Source organism: Oncorhynchus tshawytscha, linkage group LG09 (assembly GCF_018296145.1).
Source record: "Oncorhynchus tshawytscha isolate Ot180627B linkage group LG09, Otsh_v2.0, whole genome shotgun sequence".
NCBI classification, from domain to species: domain Eukaryota; kingdom Metazoa; phylum Chordata; class Actinopteri; order Salmoniformes; family Salmonidae; genus Oncorhynchus; species Oncorhynchus tshawytscha.
Window position 1 is genome coordinate 27,452,017 of NC_056437.1, and position 22,152 is coordinate 27,474,168.

At 40.9% G+C, this 22,152-nt stretch overlaps 1 protein-coding gene and 1 pseudogene across 3 annotated transcripts; both read left to right on the forward strand.

Annotated features, from left to right (window-relative positions):
* Positions 1–221: 221 nt before the first annotated feature.
* LOC112257678 lies at positions 222–3,369 on the forward strand (annotated as a pseudogene).
* Positions 3,370–12,473: 9,104 nt separating this feature from the next.
* LOC112257680 (APC membrane recruitment protein 1) lies at positions 12,474–18,722 on the forward strand. Of its 3 annotated transcripts, XM_042326720.1 has the most exons (3): positions 12,474–12,532; positions 12,774–12,941; positions 13,844–18,722. In XM_042326720.1, the coding sequence occupies exons 2-3, from the start codon at positions 12,848–12,850 to the stop codon at positions 17,035–17,037; spliced, it is 3,288 nt and encodes a 1,095-aa protein (XP_042182654.1). In that variant the 5' UTR covers positions 12,474–12,532; positions 12,774–12,847; the 3' UTR covers positions 17,038–18,722. The 3 variants fall into 3 exon arrangements, with proteins under 3 accessions (XP_042182654.1, XP_024287209.1, XP_024287210.1); XM_024431441.2 differs by lacking the exon at positions 12,474–12,532 and having other exon boundaries at positions 12,634–12,941; XM_024431442.2 differs by lacking the exon at positions 12,474–12,532 and having other exon boundaries at positions 12,847–12,941; positions 13,741–18,722.
* The last annotated feature ends 3,430 nt before the right edge of the window (positions 18,723–22,152 follow it).

A 22,152-nucleotide genomic window follows, 5' to 3' on the forward strand; every position in this document is an offset into this window, starting at 1 on the left:
TACGAATTTTGGCTGCGTTTACACAGGCAGGACAATTCTGATCTTATTCCACTAATTTGTCTTTTGATCAATCAGATCAACGCTGATGTGATTGGGCAAAAGACCAATTAGTGGAAAAATATCGGAATTGGCTGCCTGTGTAAACGCAGCCTTAATTCATTGTCTACAGTTCCCCACAAATAAGGCGACCTGGAACGCATCCACCGTTTTTTGCTCGGCAGGGACACAAAATTGCTTAACGTGCAAAATCGTTTCCTCGGGAAATGGCAAAAGACTATAAGAAAAAAGTAGCTGTGAGAAATTGTATCTGGTTTAGACCAGCATCCATTTCTCGGCATAGGACAATGGAGCACATTTTAACGCCAAAGGTAAGTGACCACTAGCTTGCAACTACGCGAACATTAACTTCACTAGCCAGTATAACTTCCTAGGGGAGTTTTAACTGACTCGTCTACTTGTTCTTTGATTTAGCTAACTATTAAGTATGTTATAGTCGTTTGGGCATTGGTTTAAGTTAGTAGCTTGCTAGCTGTGTCATCAGAGAAATGTATTAGAAATACATGGCTCTGGGTTTCATGAGACTAACACAGTCACTACAAGCTAGTTAACTAAATGACATCCCTGCAAATAATGTATCACTAACCCAAGGTAAACAACGACCTGTCGAGTCCAATGAGAACAAATTCGTCCTAGTGGGAAGAACCAAGCACGAGCTAGCGAGAGCCCTTGGAGTGTTCTAGCATGAATTTGCATATTCCATTAGGGAACAGCTACTCTATTACACATGCTCACTTCAGAGCAAAATGTATCTCACTTCAGAGAGAGATAGTGTGTGTGTGTGTGTGTGTGTGTGTGTGTGTGTGTGTGTGTGTGTGTGTGTGTGTGTGTGTGTGTGTGTGTGTGAAGAACAAATTCTGATTTACAATGAAGGACTACATTTTATTGCTTTGGCAAAGGGTAACATCTACCAAACTTACTCCACTCTGTTTGTAACAGATTCTAGTTTTGGGAACAGAAAAGTACAGTTTTGAGATCAAATGTTTTATTGATGAGAACATTTGCATAATGTCAGCCAGAAATCATCTTCTACCACTGCTGGCCACTGGGCTTCCTCATTACCATATTTGGTAGTAGTGAGTGGAAACATGGATGCTTCACACTTATGCATCTGGGGAAATATCTGGCTCATTGTTCTGTCTGTGATCCCTGTGTTGGAACCTCTAGGTCTCCAGGATTTCCTGTGCTTGGAAATATTTCTCAGCCATTCATTCACCTGCTGATATTTGTTTTTCAGAGAACTGACTGTGAACCTCAATCTGGCCTAAGATATATATTTTTATTTGAAATGACAGGTGGAAGAAGTGAAATTGTTAGAGTGATACACTGCAAATAAGCCAGCCACTGGCACTCTCTATCTCACAGGAACCCATCCCATCTTTGTGGAGATATCCTGTAACACTCGCAAGGAAACATGGGTATGACATTTGTTCAGATATCATGGCAAGGGGTGAGAGCCAATGTACGTGCTATGAAAACACCCCTGGCCCTTTCTAAAACCATGTACCCCTTTGATGTTCACAGCTATGAAGGCACTGGATAGATGTACGCTTAGTTGGTGTGTAAGTGCCACACTGATTACGCCTACACTTATCCAGGTTTCTGCCAACTTTGAAGTGGTAGGGGAAAGACACTTAAAAGCCAGGAATCAAGATTAATAGTTTTTGTTTCACTCAGTCCGGGGTATATGGCGACGGTCCGCAGTCCGGGGTCTACAGAGACAACCAGGTACTTACAGTAGACTTCCAGATCAACTCTCCTTTAACATTACACTTTGGAGAAAACAAGATTGTGATCATTGTGAATATTCATAAAATTCTTACCTACAATAACATTGGGCTTTTTTATAAGGCGAGTGGACGATTTGTATTCTTTTCTTTACAACCCAAAACAAGACGAAGATGAGAGAAGACATGGTTGGGGCTTTGACTCAGCCATTAATTTCAAAAGAATGGGATTGCCCAATGAGTTTTGGGAAATGACAGAATTCAACAAGAACTATGAGGTAAATTGACCAATTCTCAATTCAATTCTATGCACATGTTTTCATGGCTATTGTTATAGTCATAAATGTTTTGTTCCCTCTGATGGATTGCTTAGCTTTGCAGCACATATCACTCAGAACTGGGCATTCCTAAAACTGCAAGCAAGGGCACAGTCTTGGGGAGTGCCAAATGCAGGAGCAGAGGGTGCATTCCTACTCTCTCCTACTTCCACAAGCAAAGTAATGTAAGTTCAGACTCCTTTATTTAATGCAAGGGTCAGCGACTCATCTCTGATCATGCTATACTTAAAGTATATGTTAATGATTACAAAGGCATTCCAAATGCACTTCATGGTGACGCTGTTCTGGTTTTCCTCTCACATACCAGGCTGCCATTTGCCGTTGTAGCCAGCCCCTGTCTGGGTTAAATGTTCGATGTGTAGAAGATGAGGCGATGCTACAGGCAATCAGCTGGGCTAATCCCAAAAGCACCTTCATGTATGGTGGATACCAGACCTAAGGTAAGAACCACATTTTAAGATAAATGTATTGCTAATTTCCCCTCTGTTGTATTTTGCTCAACCCTAACCCAAACTGTCCTGCCTTTCTTTTATTTCAAGTTTAATGCCATGGCCAATAGAGCAGCAGGGAAGAAAGAAGACAACGACTCAAACATCTGCTTTCAGTTTGTGGGCATCGAGAATATCCATGTCATGAGAAACAGCCTGCAGAAGCTTCTAGAAGGTTACTATCATTGGTCTCACATAAAAAGGGATGAACCATAATCTTTGGGTGTAGTGTTTTTTATTTATTAATCATATACTTGTGTGTAAAACTCAAGTCATTGTGCAGCATGAAAAGACGAGGCAAAGTTCATGCTTAACAAATCCTCCAGTTTATAAGGTGCCTAGTTGTCTATTTTCAGTGTGTGCTATGAAGTCTCCAACAATGAGTGACTACTTGACGGGACTGGAGAATTCTGGTTGGCTGCGTCACATCAAGGCTGTGATGGATGCTGGAGTGTTTCTAGCTAAGGTAATAGACATCCTTCCATGTAGCCATCTCCTTTGTGTTGCTATGTTTGAATTAAACATTCTTATTAGGTGTCTATAACCTGTGAAAAAAATATATTAAAACCCCCAAATGATCATGTTTGCATCTACTTTTTACTCTAGCATGTGGTTCTGAGCTATCCCTAGTCTCTACTAAGGCCGTGGCTGAGGAGAAGGCTAGCGTGCTTGTGCACTGCTCAGATGGCTGGGATCGTTTTGTTATTTTGTTAGTTTGTTCAGTGTTTATTCTATTTAATAAAGAAGAATGTACACATACCACGCTGCACCTTGGTCTCCTTTGTATTATGACCGTGACAGAAGAACCCACCATAAAAGGACCAAGCAGCGTGTTCAGGAGGAGCAGACATCATGGACATGGGACGAGATTTTGGACGGTAAAGGATCCTGGACATGGGAGGAAATATTGGCAGGAAAGGATCGCCTGCCATGGAAGCAGGGGGAGATAGCGCAGGAGGAACGGCGACGATATGAGGGGACACAGTTAGCACGGAAGCCCGAGAGGCAGCCCGAATATTATTATTATTTTTTTTGGGGGGGGGGCACCTGAGCCAACTCTTCGTGCTTACCGCGATGCGTGTCTTCAGCCCGGTACCACCAGTGCTGGCACCACGCATCAGGTCTCCAGTGCGCCTCCATAGTCCGGAGCTCCCGGCGACAGTCCCCGTTCCGGAGCTCCCGGCGACGGTCCGCAGTCCGGGGTATACGGCGACGGTCCGCAGTCCGGGGTCTACAGAGACGGTTCCCATTCCGAGGCCTCCGGCGATGCAGCGATGATCCGTAGTCCAGAGCCTCCGGTGATGATCCGTAGTCCAGAGCCTCCGGTGATGATCCATGGTCCGGTTCTACAAAGGCGGAGGGATCAGCGTAAAGAGGGGGGGCGTCCAGAACCAGAGCCGCCACCGAGGGTAGATGACCCTCCCCTATAGGTTCAGGTTTGCGGCCGGGAGTCCGCACCTTTGGGGGTGGGGGGGGTACTGTCACGCTCTGACCTGAGATATCTCTGTTTTCTTTATATTTTGGTTAGGTCAGGGTGTGACTAGGGTGGGTATGCTAGTTTTTGTATTATCTAGGTGATTTGTATGTTTATGGTGGCCTGATATGGTTCCCAATCAGAGGCAGCTGTTTATCGTTCTCTCTGATTGGGGATCATATTTAGGTAGCCATTTCTCTTTGGTGTTTGTGGGATCTTATTCTATGTTTAGTTTCCTGTCTGCACTATTCATATAGCTTCACGGTTCATTTTGTTAATTTGTTCAGTGTTCATTCTATTTAATAAAGAAGAATGTATGCATACCATGCTGCACCTTGGTCTCCTTTGTATTACGAACATGACAGGTTCACTGTTATAAGCTAACTTTTTTGATGAATTTAAGCAAAATTCCCACATTTCCCGGGCTTAACTTCCCATGGAACATTTCCGGAAAAATTCCAGCCCTTTGCAACCCTAGTTATTGCTCTATTATCATTACTCTATTTTATTATTCTACTATGAGAGATACTAGATACATACTATGGCAGCAATTCACTGTAATAGGTACACAGGTTGTATCTGGCACAAGTGACGATTAAACTGATTTGGATTTCAAAGACTGACATTGTAATGTTTGATATTACAACATTGATGTGTGATATCTTTTTTATCAAGCATATGCTTTTTGCAAATGTATGCCTTTATTACTATATGATTTATATTGCCTGAATACTCAATGATTATTAACACCACCAGTTATGTGTGCTTCTGTCAGGGTTGTGGTCAATTAATTTTTTTTATTTCACCTTTATTTAACCAGGTAGGCAAGTTGAGAACAAGTTCTCATTTACAATTGCGAACTGGCCAAGATAAAGCAAAGCAGTTTGACACATACAACAACACAGAGTTACACATGGAGTAAAACAAACATACAGTCAATAATACAGTAGAAAAATAAGTCTTTATACAATGTGAGTGTAACGGATGTGAAATAGCTAGCTAGTTAGCGGTGGTGCGCGCTAAATAGCGTTTCAATCGGTGACGTCACTTGCTCAGAGACCTTGAAGTAGTGTTTCTCCTTGCTCTGCAAGGGCCGCGGCTTTTGTGGAGCGATGGGTAACGATGCTTTGTAGGTGACTGTTGTTGATGTGTGCAGATGGTCCCTGGTTTGCGCCCGGGTATGGGCGAGGGGACAGTAAAGTTATACTGTTACATGAGCAAGTGAGGTGAGATAAGGGAAGTAAAGGCAAAAAAGGCCATGGTGGTGAAGTAAATGCAATATAGCAAGTAAAACACTGGAATGGTTGATTTGCAGTGGACGAATGTGCAAAGTAGAGATAGAAATAATGGGGTGCAAAGGAGCAAAATAAATATATACAGGAGGGAAAGAGGTAGTTGTTTGGGCTAAATTATAGATGGACTATGTACAGGTGCAGTAATCTGTGAGCTTCTCTGACAGCTGGTGCTTAAAGCTAGTGAGGGAGATAAGTGTTTCCAGTTTCAGAGATTTTTGTAGTTCGTTCCAGTCATTGGCAGCAGAGAACTGGAAGGAGAGGCGAATTGGAAAAGGAAGAATTGGTTTTGTGGGTGACCAGAGATATACCTGGTGGAGCGTGTGCTACAGGTGGGTGCTGCTATGGTGACCAGCGAGCTGAGATAAGGGGGGACTTTACCTAGCAGGGTCTTGTAGATGACATGGAGCCAGTGGGTTTGGCGACGAGAATGAAGCGAGGGCCAGCCAACGAGAGCGTACAGGTCGCAATGGTGGGTAGTATATGGGGCTTTGGTGACAAAACGGAGGGCACTGTGATAGACTGCATCCAATTTGTTGAGTAGGGTATTGGAGGCTATTTTGTAAATGACATCGCTGAAGTTAAGGATTGGTAGGATGGTCAGTTTTACAAGGGTATGTTTGGCAGCATGAGTGAAGGATGCTTTGTTGCGAAACAGGAAGCCAATTCTAGATTTAACTTTGGATTGGAGATGTTTGATGTGGGTCTGGAAGGAGAGTTAACAGTCTAACCAGACACCTAGGTATTTGTAGTTGTCCACGTATTCTAAGTCAGAGCCGTCCAGAGTAGTGATGTTGGACAGGCGGGCAGGTGCAGGCAGCGATCGGTTGAAGAGCATGCATTTAGTTTTACTTGTATTCAAGAGCAATTGGAGGCCACGGAAGGAGAGTTGTATGGTGTTGAAGCTCGCCTGGAGGGTTGTTAACACAGTGTCCAAAGAAGGGCCAGAAGTATACAGAATGGTGTCGTCTGCGTAGAGGTGGATCAGAGCAGCAAGAGCGACATCATTGATGTATACAGAGAAGAGAGTCTGTCCAATAATTGAACCCTGTGGCACCCCCATAGAGATTGACAGAGTCGAAAGACTTGGCCAGGTCAATGAATACGGCTGCACAGTATTGTTTCTTATCAATGGCGGTTAAGATATCGTTTAGGACCTTGACCGTGGCTGAGGTGCACCCATGACCAGCTCTGAAACCAGATTGCATAACAGAGAAGGTATGGTGGGATTCGAAATGGTCGGTAATCTGTTTGTTGTCTTGGCTTTCGAAGACCTTAGAAAGGCAGGGTAGGATAGACAGGATAGACAGAGTTTGTGTTGCAGGAAGCATATTTCTGCTTGAAAAAGCTAGCCTTGGCTTTTCTACCTGCCTGTGTATATTGGTTTCTAGCTTCCCTGAAAAGTTGCATATCACGGGGGCTGTTCGATGCTAATGCAGAACGCTATAGGATGTTTTTGTGTTGGTTACGGGCAGTCAGGTCTGGAGAGATCCAAGGGCTATATCTGTTCCTGGTTCTAAATTTCTTGAAGGGGGCATGCTTATTTAAGATGGTGAGGAAGGCATTTAAAAAAAAAATAACCAGGCATCCTCTACTGACGGAATGAGATCAATATCCTTCCAGGATACCCCGGCCAGGTCGATTAGAAAGGTCTGCTCGCTGAAGTGTTTCAGGGAGCGTTTGACAGGGATGAGTGGAGGTCGTTTGACCGCTGACCCATTACGGATGCAGGCAATGAGGCAGTGATCGCTGAGATCTTGGTTGAAAACAGCAGAGGTGTATTTAGAGGGAAAGTTGGTTAGGATGATATCTATGAGGGTGCCCGTGTTTACGGCTTTGGGGTGGAACCTGGTAGGTTCATTGATAATTTGTGTGAGATTGAGGGCATCAAGCTTAGATTGTAGGATAGCTGGGGTGTTAAGCATGTTCCAGTTTAGGTTGCCTAGCAGCACGAGCGCTGAAGATAGATGGGGGGCAATCAGTTCACATATGGTGTCCAGAGCACAGCTGGGGGTAGAGGGTGATCTATAGCATGCGGCAACTGTGAGAGTCTTGTTTTTAGAGAGGTGTATTTTTAAAAGTAGAAGTTCAAATTGTTTGGGTACAGACCTGGATAGTAGGACAGAACTCTGCAGGCTATCCTTGCAGTAGATTGCAATACCGCCCCCTTTGGCCATTCTATCTTGTCTGAAAAAGTTGTAGTTAGGGAAGAAAATTTCAGAATTTTTGGTGGTCTTTCTAAGCCAGGATTCAGACACGGCTAGAACATCCGGGTTGGCAGAGTGTGCTAAAGCAGTGAATAAAACAAACTTAGGGAGGAGGCTTCTAATGTTAACATGCATGAAAACAATGCTATTACGGTTACAGAACTCATCAAAAGAGAGCGCCTGGGGAATAGGAGTGGAGCTAGGCAGTGCAGGGCCTCGATTCACCTCTACATCACCATAGGAGGAGTAGGATTAGGGTACGGCTAAAAGCTATGAGAATTGGTCATCTAGAACGTCTGGAACAGAGAGTAAAAGGAGGTTTCTGGGGGTGATAAAATAGCTTCAAGGTATAATGTACAGACAATGGTATGGTAGGATGTGAATACAGTGGAGGTAAACCTAGGTATTGAGTGATGATGAGAGAGATATTGTCTCTAGAAACATAATTGAAACCAGGTGATGTCATCGCATGTGTGGGTGGTGGAACTGAAAGGTTGGATAAGGTTTTATGAGCAGGGCTAGAGGCTCTACAGTGAAATGCATGTCATTTAAAGTAAATTTAGCAATTGAACAAAAATCTAATTTTTTCGCCACCTAGCTAATGTTAGCCACAACAAATTGGAATTTGTAACATATCATACATATCATTCTTTCATCACATTCCCAGTGTGTCAGAAGTTTACATACATTCAATTAGTATTTGGTAGCATTGCCTTTTAAATTCTTTACCTTGGGTCAAACATTTTGGGTAGCCTTCCACAAGCTTCCCACAATAAGTTGGGTGAATTTTGGTCCACATTCCTCCTGACAGAGCTGGTGTAACTGAGTCAGGTTTGTAGGCCTCCTTGCTCGCACATGCTTTTTCAGTTCTGACCACAAATTTTCTTTAGAATTGAGGTCAGGGCTTTGTGATGGCCACTCCAATACATTGACTTTGTTGTCCTGAAGCCATTTTGCCAGAACTTTGGAAGTATGCTTGGGGTCATTGTCCATTTGAAAGACCCATTTGCAACCAAGCTTTAAATTCCTAACTGATGTCTTAAGATGTTGCTTCAACATAATTTTCCTACCTCATGATGCCATCTATTTTGTGAAGTGCACCTGCAGCAAAGCACCCCCAGAACAAGAGGCTGCCACCCCCGTGCTTCACAATTGGGATGGTGTTTTTCGGCTTGCAAGCCTCCCTTTTTCCTCCAAACATAACGATGGTCATTATGGCCAAACAGTTATTTTTTTGTTTCATCAGACCAGAGGACATTTCTCCAAAAAGTATGATCTTTGTCCCCATGTGCAGTTGCAAACCGTAGTCTGGCTTTTTTTATGGCGGTTTTGGAGCAGTTGTTTCTTCCTAGCTGAGAGCCCTTTCAGGGTATGTCGATATAGGACTCGTTTTACTGTGGCTATAAATACTTTTGTACCTGTTTCTTCCAGCATTTTCACAAGGTCCTTTGCTGTTGTTCTGGGATTGATTTGCACTTTTCACACCAAAGTACATTCATCTCTAAGAGACAGAACGCGTCTCCTTCCTGAGCAGTATGACGGCTGTGTGGTTCCATGGTGTTTATACTTGCATACTATTGTTTGTACAGATGAACGTGGTTCCTTCAGGCGTTTGGAAATTGCTCCCAAGGATGAAGGAGACTTGTGGAGGTCTACAATTTCTTTTCTTAGGTCTTGGCTGATTTCTTTTGATTTTCCCATGATGTCAAGCAAAGAGGCAGTGAGTTTGAAAGTAGGCCTTGAAATCCATCCACAGGTACATCTCCAATTGACTCAAATGATGTCAATTAGCGTTTCAGAAGCTTCTAAAGCCATGACATTTTCTGGAATTTTCCAAGCTGTTTTAAGGCACAGTGAACTTAGTGTACGTAAACTTCTGACCCACTTTAATTGTGATACAGTAAAATAATCTGTCTGTAAACAACTGTTGGAAAAATTACTTGTGTCATTGTAACGATCTTAGTCGGGAGAAAGATAGGAGGACCAAAGCGCAGCATGGTAAGTGTTCATGATGATATTTAATTAAAACTCAGAACACTAAATTACAAAACCGAAACAGTACCGTGTGGCCCAAACACTCACACGGAAACAAACACCCACAAACCAAAAGTGAAACCCAGGCAACCTAAGTATGATTCTCAATCAGGGACAACAATTGACAGCTGCCTCTGATTGAGAACCATACTAGGCCGAACTCAAACCAACATAGAAAAGCAAACAGACTGCCCACTCCAACTCACGCCCTGACCATACTAAGACAAAAACAAAGGAACTAAGGTCAGAACGTGACAGTCATGCAAAAAGTAGATTACCTAACTGACTTGCCAAAACTATAGTTTGTTGACAAGAAATTTGTTGAGTGGTTAAAAAAAAAATGTGACTCCAACCTAAGTGTATGTAAACTTCTGACTTCAACTAGCTTTAAATGGCATTTCATAGACCTTATGTGTTTATATCAATTCAAAACTGGAATTTTTCCTCAAAACAAAGGTTCTAAAGGTATGCCAGACATTTATGGAATAAATCATACCTAGCTTGATGATTCTGTGACAAACAGTGAATTAGTTATTGATTTTTAAATGGCTTTTGGCAAATCTCTGTTGAATGTCCGAATGTGTGAATATAAAACCAACTTTACCTCGGTCTCTCTTTCATGGCACGTCGATACAAAGTGATTTTCTTAGCAAATTAGGGGAGGATTTTTCGACTATTAGGTTACCGCGGCATGAAGTCGGAAATTTCGGGGTTCCCAGTTGTTTTGAATGCGGCACACCGAAATAATCGAATGTGGATTGTCATTCAGGAAGTCAACTACTAGCTAGCTATAAACATAACTACAATTGCTAAAGAAGCTATTTGCGGGAAAACAGACTAACATTAAGTGATTATTAAAGATTCTTCCATTTATTGTTGTGTGCATAGCATAACTAGCTTTCAATTGGTGAAAATGTCCACCTCGCCCTCCCTCATAAAAAAAATAGCTAGCTAACGTTAATTGCACTTATTTAGGCTTTAATTTTTGTCCTTTGTTTTAGAGAATATTTGTGTAATATACATCTGTTTGAATTTATGTGCATTTTGAAAGACTGCAATGTAAGTATAAAATAAAATGTGCTGTAAAAATTACAGCCATTAAAATGACTTGAACAAATTTTGCAACAGAACATTTATTTTATTTTTATTTTTACACTTTATGTGCATACACCCCTTGAATTCTTTTCCACATTTTGTTGTGTTGCAGCCTGAATTTAAAATCAATTAAATTGAGAGTTTTTTGGGTCACTGGTCTACACACAAAAAATACCCCATAATGTCAAAGTGGAATTCTGTTTTTGAAATGTTTAAAATTAATAAAAAATGAAAGCTGAAATGTCTTGAGTCAAGTATTCAACCCTTTGTATGGCAAGAAGTAGTGGAAATGTGCTTAACAAGTCACATAATAAGTTGCATAGACTTACTCTGTGTGCAATAATAGTGTTTAACATAATTTTTAAATGACTCCTTCTCTGTAGCCCTCACACAATTATCTGTAAGATCCCTCAGTCGAGCATTGAATTTCAAACACAGATTCAACCACAAAGACCAGGGAGATTTACCACTGCCTTGCAAAGAAGGGCACCTATTGGTAGATCAGTAAAAATCATAAAACAGTCATTGAATATCCCTTTGAGCATGGTGGTTATTAATTACACTTTGGATGGTGTATCAATATACCCAGTCATTACAAAGATACAGGTGGTCCTTCCTAACTCAGTTGCCGGAGAGGAAGGAAACCTCTCAGGGATTTCACTATGAGGCTATTCACTATGAGAATGGATCAACAACATTGTAGTTACTCCACAATACTAACCTAATTGACTGACTGTTCTGAATACAAAGTGTTATGTTCAGGCAAATCCAATACAACACATTACCGAGTACCACTCTCCATACTTTCAAGCATAGTGATGGCTGCATCATGTTATGGGTATCCTTGTTATTGTTAAGGACAGGGGAGTTTTTCAGGATAAAAAAAAAATTAATGGAATGGAACTATGAACAGGAAAAATTCTGGAGGAAAACCTGGTTCAGTCTGCTTTCCACCAGACACTGGGAGATTAATTCACCTTTCAGCAGGACAATAACCTAAAACACAAGGCCAAATATACACTGGAGTTGCTTACTAAGAAGACAGTGAATGTTACTGATTGGGCAAGTTACAGTTTTGACATAAATCTACTTGAAAATCTATGGTAAGACCTTAAAATGGTTGTCTAGCAATGATCAACAACCCATTTGACAGAGCTTGAATAATTTTGAAAAGAATAATGGTCAAATGTTGCAGATCCAGGTGTGGAAAGCTCTTAGAGACACCCAGAAAGACTCACCGCTGTAATCGCTGCCAAAGATGCTTCTACAAAGTATTGACTCAGGGAAGTGAATACTTACGTCAATTATTTCATTTTCAATACATTTGCAAACATTTCTAAAAATATGTTTTTAGTTTGTCATTATGGGGTATTGTGTGTAGATGGGTGAGAAACAAACCTATTTGATTCATTTTTAATTCAGGCTGAATAAGTCAAGGGGTATGAATACTTCCTGAAGGCCCTATATATTATTATGTCCATGGTGCATTCCACCAATGAGATACATATTTATAGATACATATCTCATTGGTGGAGTGCACCATGCAAGTAATAATATACATAATTGACATTACATTGATGGTGTAGCTGACGTTCCAGTAGTCTACTAACAATACAATTTCAACTGAGCTATGATAATAGCCATGTAGACCTAACAACGTTCCAAGTGTGTACAGTGAAACGCTTAACTTGCAAACCCTACTCAACAGTGCAGTAGTCAATGTATATAAAAACACGTGAAATAGGAAATAAGAGCGGAAACTATATGCAGGATCTGCCAGTAACACATGTACAATGTGCAGGCATACTGGAATATTTGAGGTAGGTACTACGTAACTAGAATGAATGAAAGATAAATTGACCATCAAATTATTTAATGAACGTCTTGTTGCCGAAATGTTCCTAGTTTGAGCATCCGGAGGCCAAGAAGGGTGCAAGCTCCGACCCTACTTTTCGGTTTTGTGATTATTTTGTCGTTTATTTTTACTTTATTTTCACAAGATGTATCAGATATGATTTCTTACAACTGACAAGTTTCTAATTTATCTTGTTTTTTTTCTAGTATTTACAATAGACGATAACTAAAAAGAAAGACATAACCCATCCTCACTACGACTACCAGAATTCAATGCGCATATGAACAAGAGGCTCCAGACTGTTAACGCGACTGAACAAAGTGAATCGGATTTATTGTGTATATTATCCTGGGGTGTAGCAGCCAAACAACAAGGTTGGTTAATTTATATATATCCCTATCGCCTAAACACGACTTTTATTGGGAAGGTGTTTTGAAAAATGTCCCTCGTTGTTATGCTAGCCACCGTTTGACGCTTGCAGGGAATTATTGTATTCTAGGCTAGCTAACTAGTTAGCTAACGTAGTTTATCACCTCTGCTGCCAGTGTGTATATTTCCCAACAATGGTAGTTACTGTAGCAAGAAAGTAAAATGTTATTTCTTGGAAGTAGCTAGCTAGATTGCTAGCAAGCTAGATTAATACAATCACCTCAATTTCGGAATATTAGCTAGGCAGATGATAATTTGCTGGTAGTTTACGTCCTTCAGATTTACAGGCCACACACAAGCTAACGTTAGGCATTAACTTAGCTACACATAGCTAAGCTTTGTTGTTGTCCTAACCCGACGACTGCTTGGGTAACAAACGTCATGCTTCTCTGTTTTCTCGCGTAGTATAGCATAATAAACAATTATCCCTACATAGCTAATGATTTTGTTTCCAAAACAGGTGGTGACTTGATAGCTATGCCAAGTTAAAACAGTTTTGGCACATCCTATTGTTTATTTATTTGCGCATAATGTTGCACCTAGATAATGGACAACTTGCTTTACACTTTTTATGCAGATAGCATGACATTGCTGTTGTGAAGGTTTGTCAGATCATTAACTATAAACGTGTTATTTCCTCTAATGTGAAGAAAACCATTCCAACATGCTTGATGTAGGCCCACCAGTGTATAAAACAGAATCGAATCATTCTATGCCTAATCCTTAATTTGTCCTACATTTCAGAAAACATGGAAGCAAATGGTTTTGTAGGATGGCATGGCAGCAGTCTTCTTTGCACCTGATGGTGATGACTGTCATGCTCTCTGTTCATTTCATCTTCCTGTAGATTGTGTTGCCATGGAGCCCTGCGGAGGAAATGAGCCAGCAAGTTATACAAAGCATTTGTCTGCTGGCTGCGAGCAGACAGCTATGGGTGGCCAGGATTCACAGACTGAGGTAAAGCCTCCATCTGACACATTTGATGCTGTGCCCCCTGAGCCTCAGCCATCAGGGAAACTGAAGAGGACTGCCTTAAGATTCTTTGGAGGACGTAAAAGCATTTGTGTTTTGCCCAACTTCTTTGGAGGGAGGAACAAAAATCAGAACAAGTGTGTCTCTAAAAAGGGAGTAAGCAAGAGTAAAACGCATGATGGACTTAGCAAGGCAGGTTGGGAGGACAGTCTGGGAAGTGGATATGTTCCAGCAGGAGATTTTGAGTACCACAGCCAGACTCCTAGCACTTGTTGTAGTGAATTTGGTCACTCTACTGGTGATCAGAAGTCCTTTTCCCTCCCCCGTCAGAAAAAGGGTTTGAGGGGACTTTTTAACAGCATCAGGCGTCATAGAAAGAATAGAAATTGTGATTTAGAAAAAAATGAAATGGTTGCAATGTCTCATGTCTGCAACAAAGAGGTGCCTATTGCCCATACTAAGATTGACCAAAATGACACTGAGTGCCTGAACAGTTTGTCTGAATCCAATGTGCCTGTTTCGGCAAATGTCGAAGATTGTTTGACTATTGCGCCTGAATGTATTAATGTTGATGTCATAGTGTCTGAGAACAATATGGTGAAACAAAGGAGTGTGGATTCTCTTGTAGGGGAACTGATGAAAGGCAAGGACGTTGTAGCAAAGAATGATAACCCAAATAAACATGAAGAGACACTCCATGAAACCACTGAACCTGGTTCTCTCCCAAACACCAACCTAGAGTCTACAGTGACCGTCCAGCTGCCTACTGGCTCATCTCAAATAAGCTTGCTTTATGGTGATGTGGCGTCTCTGAAGAGTTTTGACTCACTCACTGGCTGTGGTGACATAATAGCTGATCAAGATGACGACAGTATTGCAGAGAGCACAGTCTCGGGGGAAAGGAGTCGAAATGCAGGCAAAAGGAGTTCCTGTTATGTTACCTACCAGGGTGGAGGAGAAGAAATGGCCACCCCTGATGAGGTGGCTGGAGACTATCTCCATGACCTCTGGGAAAATGACGCTGTAGAGAACATTTGCTATACAGACAGCCAGGAACCAGACTTTCTAGAGCACAGTGAAAGTCCTAGGATGACACCTGAAGAGCCATCTAGCTCCTATAACATGGACATCAGCAACAACAGCAATGGTGATCTTGAAGTTACAGAGACCACCCTTACATCTGCGGATGTCATGACCCCTCAGAGCGACCATCAAGAGTCAGTTCCTAACAGTGATGAGGGTTACTATGACTCTACCACCCCAGGACAAGATGAAGATGGACGTGACAAAGTTGACAATGTCAGGACGGATAGACTACCAAGGGACAGTTACAGTGGCGATGCTCTGTATGAGCTTTTTGAGCCTGATGATAGTCTTATCAGTCCACCTCTTGAAAAATCTAAGCTGCCTGATCCACTTGAGTTTTTAGAAATGCCAGCTCAGTGTAGTGATGTAAATGCTATGTTCACTCCTGAAACAGATCTAATGGAAGAGGACCGGCTGACTTTGATCCAGCAGGACCTTCTCTGCGCGGAGTTGAAAAGCATGTGTAAACTTTCCAAAGAGCAGGCTCTGTTCACCAAAGGGAGGATCCACCAAGATAATAGCTTCCAGGAAAGCATTTCTAAGGTCAACACAAAAACTCAAGCCTCTATGAAAGAGGACGAGGTCAACCCAGAGGCTTTGAATAAAAAAGAAAACCGATCGCATGCCATAGAGCAGAGATATTTCAAAGCCTGTAATGGTGGGAATAGTGAGAGAATGTCAGATGCAGCTTTTAGCTCCCTTGCTTCAAAAACATGTCAATCACAAGAAATGTGCCCTGAGCAAAACAAGCCACAGTCCCCCCACTTAAGAGGAAATCATGATATTTCTAAAGAAACAAATAATGATTTGAAGGATGACCAGGCAATTTGCTTCTCCCAAGCCCTAGTGGACTTTACAAAACAGTCACAGTTTTATAGTGATTCAAATGAAAGCATGGGAGGCTCTGAGTCAGGCTCTCCCTTTTCCCAAAACATGCAATCCCTCCCAGCCATTGTCACATTTGATGTCGTGGACATCGATAATGAGGGGGAATATGATCAGCAGATGGATATGGTAATGGAGGAGGAAGACATCACGTCGCCTTACGAAGTGTTTGAAGAAAGCTACCTGCAAAAGGATGCGTTTGCTGAATGTGACTTACAAATGTTTGACCTCTATGAACGGAGTCTCCTCAGTAATACTTGGGGAATCGCCAGCCTGCCACGTCACCTTAGCCTTACACGAGTCCATCGGTCAAGTCCACTGGCTCCTCTGTCGAGTCCTCTGGCCTTAAATCGGAGGAGTAGATCCCTGGACACAGAGAGCTTGGAGTTAGAGATGACTGACATGTATTTAGGGAGTGGGGCAGCGCTAGCGTCATGCCCTAGAACTGAAAGAGTGTCAAAGATGGCGTCCTCACTTCACCGCAAAAATAATAGTCACATTTCCACTTCAGAAAATGGGGACAATAGAAACATGTTGCAGTCATGGCAACCAGATACTGAGGGGACTGTAACCCACCCTGGAGCAGATGGGAAAAGAAAAGAGCAGACGCACAGTCTCTATCAAACCCAAGACGGACACGTGGTATCATTCAGTCAGCCTGTCAGTCGAGTCCCAAACTGTAAACCTCAACCGATCTCAGCTAGCAAACTGACTGACAGAGTATCCTGTAATTCTATCCCTCAGAATACAGGACCGTTGCATAGGCCATCTCATCTTCCTTTGCAATCAGAATCCTGTCGGCCTCAGGCCCCTGGTCGACCTCATGCTCACTATGGGAGATCAGATAAGGCATCAGGTGGTGGGGGTGAGGCCCTTTTTTACACATCGACTGTTGACTCTCATCCTTACAATCAACACAGTAAGATTAGGCCAGTGGGGATCACCCATGGAATGCCTCATCTTTGCTCTGAGTCTGGGAGTCCTGTAAGCCCAGTGGACTATGAGCAGCTGCCAGACTTCACCAGTAAAGGAAGAAAAGCAGTGGAAATGGTGCGCCCTGTTGAATGTAGCAAACACATGTCTGGAGCAAATCCCTAAAAATGGGATGAAACCTCTACAGTTAGCAAATAGGCCTGTATTCCACGTTTTCATACTATGTGCCACCAAAAAGACACCATCTAGTACGTTTACATCACCGAAAATAGAATGATTGTCTGTTACCGTTATCACACATTGGAAATATGCTGTTTTGATTAATAAGCTATTGTATTTCAATGTGATGTACAAGCCTTAGAATTTGTGTTGCAATGGATAAGGAAGCCTGTGCTGTTCTATCATGCTGCGTTATCTTGTGAACAGTCATCAAAATACAAACTCCCATGCTATCTTTCATTAAAATGTTCAGGCACGAGTATACCTTGCATTTGCTCAGCCCAGCGTTAGGCTACACATCACATTTTATTACACATATTGGTAGCTAAACTACATGGTATGTTCACTCTGTCAAGTTGTAGGTAGCCTTTAGTCTTTAAAAAAAAAGACTTTCTTTACAGAAAGCTGTTTACTGAAGTCTTTTACTAGTACACTATTATGATGGTATTCGATTGTGATGCATTTATAAGATTCAACTTCAACATGCAGATTTGGATAGGAGGTCAGTTAACCTTTTTTAGATATCAAATGTAGGGGGAACCGCATCGATAATGTCTTACATTTTCGTGAAACTGATTTTGTTGGTAGGCTATAAACTGTATGTTACAATGTGTTTTATGTTTAGAATTTATTTAATCTTACATCAGTTAAATTGTACCTTTAAAAAAAATAATAGTTACGCTGTATGTTTTATTTTTGGTTGACAGAATCTGATATCTGAAAATAATGCTTTGTTCTTTAGATTTGTATTCTGTAGTACCTCTGCAATAATTCTAAAAAGTGATGTTAAATTTGTATTCACAACCAATCCATCTGCTGAAAACTGATATATATTGATTTTACCCAGGTAATCGTAACTCAACTGTCTGCTGGCAAAGTCTGTGAAATTGTGTCATGCTGGTTGGCATTTTGGGATATTGCCTCAGTTACCTTTTTTTTGTCTAGCACTATGAAGAATATAATGCTGCCTTGCACTTAAATCCTTGATACATTTGTTTTGTTTGTAGATAAAAAGACAAAAAACACGGGGATGGTTGGGATACTTTTTTATTGCCGATTTTAGTAGATTCATCATAAATGTTCCTTATTTCTGTGATTATCATACTATTGTAAGACCTTTTCGATATATTATACTCATTGACCAACTCTGCATTTGTTTCTACATCTCAGCACTTTCTTTTCTACACTACATTGTCTGTTTCATCTGTAAAACCTATCCTAGCTACAGTTAGTTTTATGTATTTACTGAGCACATGGCTACATGTTTAACTTTTGTATTTTGAGCATTAATACATCTTATCATGATTCTTGTCTTTAAAGTGGCAATCTGCAGTTCCAACAATAAAGCGGTCACCCCCCACTGATCTGGTAAACAGCTGAGGGATAGGGCAGAAGAAATTTAACCACTTTCAAATTCATGAACAGACCTAATATGTATCAATGATGGTATCAAAATTATAGTTTTAATCATGTTTTTAGGCTATACAGTGTTTGTTTACTTTTTACAACATGAATTACAAACAAAGGAGTAAGACATTTTGTGTTCTGATTGGGTATGGCAGTTGCAGTAATCTCATGAGGCATCCTGATGTTTTATTCTTCAAGAACATTAATTAAAGTCTACAAATGTATGTAACTGCTGCAGATTGCCCCTTTTTAAGTTAGATTTTCCCTATGTTATTGTTTTCTGTCAGCTGTTACAACTGAATTTGTTGTGGTAAGCTATCTGTGGCAATTTCATGCCCAAAGATGAGACAAAACCAATTATGGGAGTTTTAGTATGTGTTTTTGCTCTCACTGGCATTGACAAAGGGCATGTGTAATTGTGTCAATTAACTTTTTCAACAATAAGGAATAGGCTGTATATATGTATATCAATTTCTTGATTTGTCACGTACATGCCGAAGCAGCTGGTATGAATGAAAGCAACTGTTCAAATTTCTATGCCTACATGTAGCATATACTGTGGGGTCTGAAATTATTGACACCCTTGATAAAGTTGAGCAAAAATTACTATAAAATAATTAAAATACTGTTATATTGTATGCTAAAAAAATGGGAAAGTATATTTTATACTAATACAATCGCTCAGAGAAAGAGATTTTGTTTAACAAGGTGGGTCAATTTTTTGATACCCCTGTTTTCAATACCTTTCAATACCTCACCTTGTGAGGTTAACGGCACTGAGCGTTTTTTGTCAAATGTTTTGAGTTAGAGAACACATTGGGAGGTATCTTAGACCATTCCACCATACAGAATACTTCCAGATCCTTGATATACATTGCTCTTATGGACTGCCCTTTTCAAACCACAGGTTTTCAATCGCTTTCAAGTCCAGAGACTGAAATGGCCATTGCAAAATGTTGATTTTTGTGGCCAATTAACAATTTCTTTGTGATTAAAAAAACATTAAAATGATTGGGGTTATTGTCTTGCTGGAGGATCCACGTGTTGCCAAGTTTTAGCCTCTTGGCAGAAGCAACCAGGTTTTTGGCTAAAATATCCAGGTACTGGGTAAAGATGCTGTTGACCTTCACAAGGGCCCCAGGAGCAGTGGAGGACAAATAGCCCATTACATCAAAGATCCACCGCCATATTTTACAGTAGGCATGCTTTTTTTTCTGCTCATGCATTCTCATTTTGATGCCAAACCCACCACTGGTGTGCATGGCCAAGGAGCTCTATTTTCATATCATCCAACAAATGTAAGCGCCTGGAGTTTACTAAACGGCTTTGGCACTTGGATTGGAACTGACGCTTTCGTCACATTACATGATAATAGAGCTCTTTGGCCACACACACCAGTGATGGGTTTGGCGTCAATGAGAAGTAAGGCCTATATATCTGTGGATCTAGAGACACTACCCTCTGCTGGACAAATAACTTTACAACAGCAAATGAGACCAACAATCCAGGAGCATACAATCCTATATCTTTTGATGGCGCCAGCAGCCAATAATAGTTGATTTTTAGGTTGGAGCTTGCTAATGCTGAAATAGAAGAACATCAAGGTCAGTTTGCAGTCTCATCTGTTGTGAGCAAGCCTCCAAATTCCTCCCCATTTGCTGTACAACCATTGACTCTCAGCTACCCACTGGGCACACCACGTCATTTCAATATTGACATTTTTTTAATTGGTTGAGATGATGAACAGTGAGATTTCAACCTTTTATTCACCCACTCAAGACTGCTAGAAGTTTTTTGAATTCCCAATGTTATCACTATGCTTTCAACCAGATTTTTGTTTTTTATTTAAACGTGTTATCACTTTCAACCATTTTAAAGCACAACAAAGTTCAAATGGGAATTCAATGTCAGATATTTTGTATTTATTATACAACTTAATGTGTTATCACTGTGCTTTATCTAATAGCACAACCACATGAGCTGGATTGCAGTTGAGATTACATTAAAGTACATAGTGCAAGTGATCAATGGTGTTTGAGTTTCTGTGCAGATTATAGCAATTGATATGTGGTTTAGATGGAGATGTGAATCCAACATTAATTATTATCTTGAAGATGAAATTTGAAATCAACCTGAAACCCTAGGCCTATATGTATTGTCTATTTTTAGTTGAACTCTGGGTTGAATTGAAACAAGACAATAGCTGTGGATGACTTTGCAAATGCTATATATGGGCCTAAATAGTATCATTGATGATATGACATAAGGTATGGTTACATTTTATTTTTACTCTTAAACCTAGTTAACCTACCCTTTGGAATTACTTCAATAGCAACAGTGAATCTATTTAGTTATTAAGAGATCTCTCAATGATCATTCTGAAGATAGCCCATTGGTAGTAGTCAGTGATAAACACCTAAGTTAAGCAGGATTGGGCATGTTTAAAACCCTGGATGGAATCCTGAATGGATAGCTGTAGATGGAAATACTCTCCAGTAGGTGGTGCTGCACAGATGTCTTTCTTTCTGAGGGTGGCTTTACCGTTGAAGATCTGACATGGTCTTGAAGGTACAAATTCAACAAGGTTTGTCTGTTGAAAATGGATTATCATGATGAGATAATCCTGTGGTTGAAATTTCACGCTCAAAACAAAAGTTGACATTAATGAATTTTTCAAATCCAATGTATTTTCCACTTAGATTGCACATCGCCATACTTTGACAAATTTCAGCGTTGATTCAACCAGTCTGTGCTCAGTAGGTATTGTGTTATCTGGATTTGCAGTGAGAGGGAACAGACAGTACCATGGCATAATAGTTTAAAGCCTACTTCACAAATAGTATATTAGAGTCCGTGTGGTAGTGTTGACAAAACACCTGGAACTACAAGATGTTGGTGTGTTGCCACTGGAAAAATACTTAGAAATACATCAAATTAAATCTCACACCCTGACCACAATTCAGTAGGCTACACCATAAAGCTTGTGTATGATTACCTTACAGCTATTAATCTTTGTGTATTTATGTGTGACAGTCTTTTGTGTCCAAACCATGAGAGAAGAGCCATTTTCCTGAGTTATGTAATTCCTTGTGTTCCCTGAACTGTAAACACATTGAGATGATGGGAAATGCTACTCTTGAGGTTGCCTGGCCGTCATCCAAGACCTTTTGCGGCCAACTACTGTGCTCAACCACGCAGACTCCAGAGGAGTTGCGACACAGGAAACTGGAACTATTCTTGTTTTTGCTCCTGATTTAGATAAGTGTGTATAGGCCTATGTGGATATATAGAGAGAGACTGAAAGCTCTATGTGATGTTAATTTAATAGAACACATTTGAACATTAACAAGTGAACGAAATACAAATGTGAACTGGACTGTGAGACTATTTGAGGTGTACGTGGGCCAAGGCTGGGTCACTGCAGCGCAGTGCATCCACTACAAAGCTGTAGTAGAAGTATGTAGATTTCCCACTGCAGTGGTTTAGCCCCACTCTAATGCTGCAGTCTCCCTGGTTTTAGATTTCACTGGTTTTCTACAGTACCCCTCCACCCCACCCCTACCCCACCTCCTTTTTCCGTTGCACAGTATCATGTGAAAGCTTATTCTAACAGCATATTCTATCATCATGGGAGAGTAAAAATAGCAAGATCTT

Bases quoted from the DNA above. Each gene is read 5' to 3' on its own strand.
- LOC112257680 (XM_042326720.1), top strand. From the start codon at position 12,848: ATGAACAAGAGGCTCCAGACTGTTAACGCGACTGAACAAAGTGAATCG. The intron at 12,942-13,843 runs GTTGGTTAATTT...ATCTTCCTGTAG, and splicing joins TGTAGCAGCCAAACAACAAG to ATTGTGTTGCCATGGAGCCC.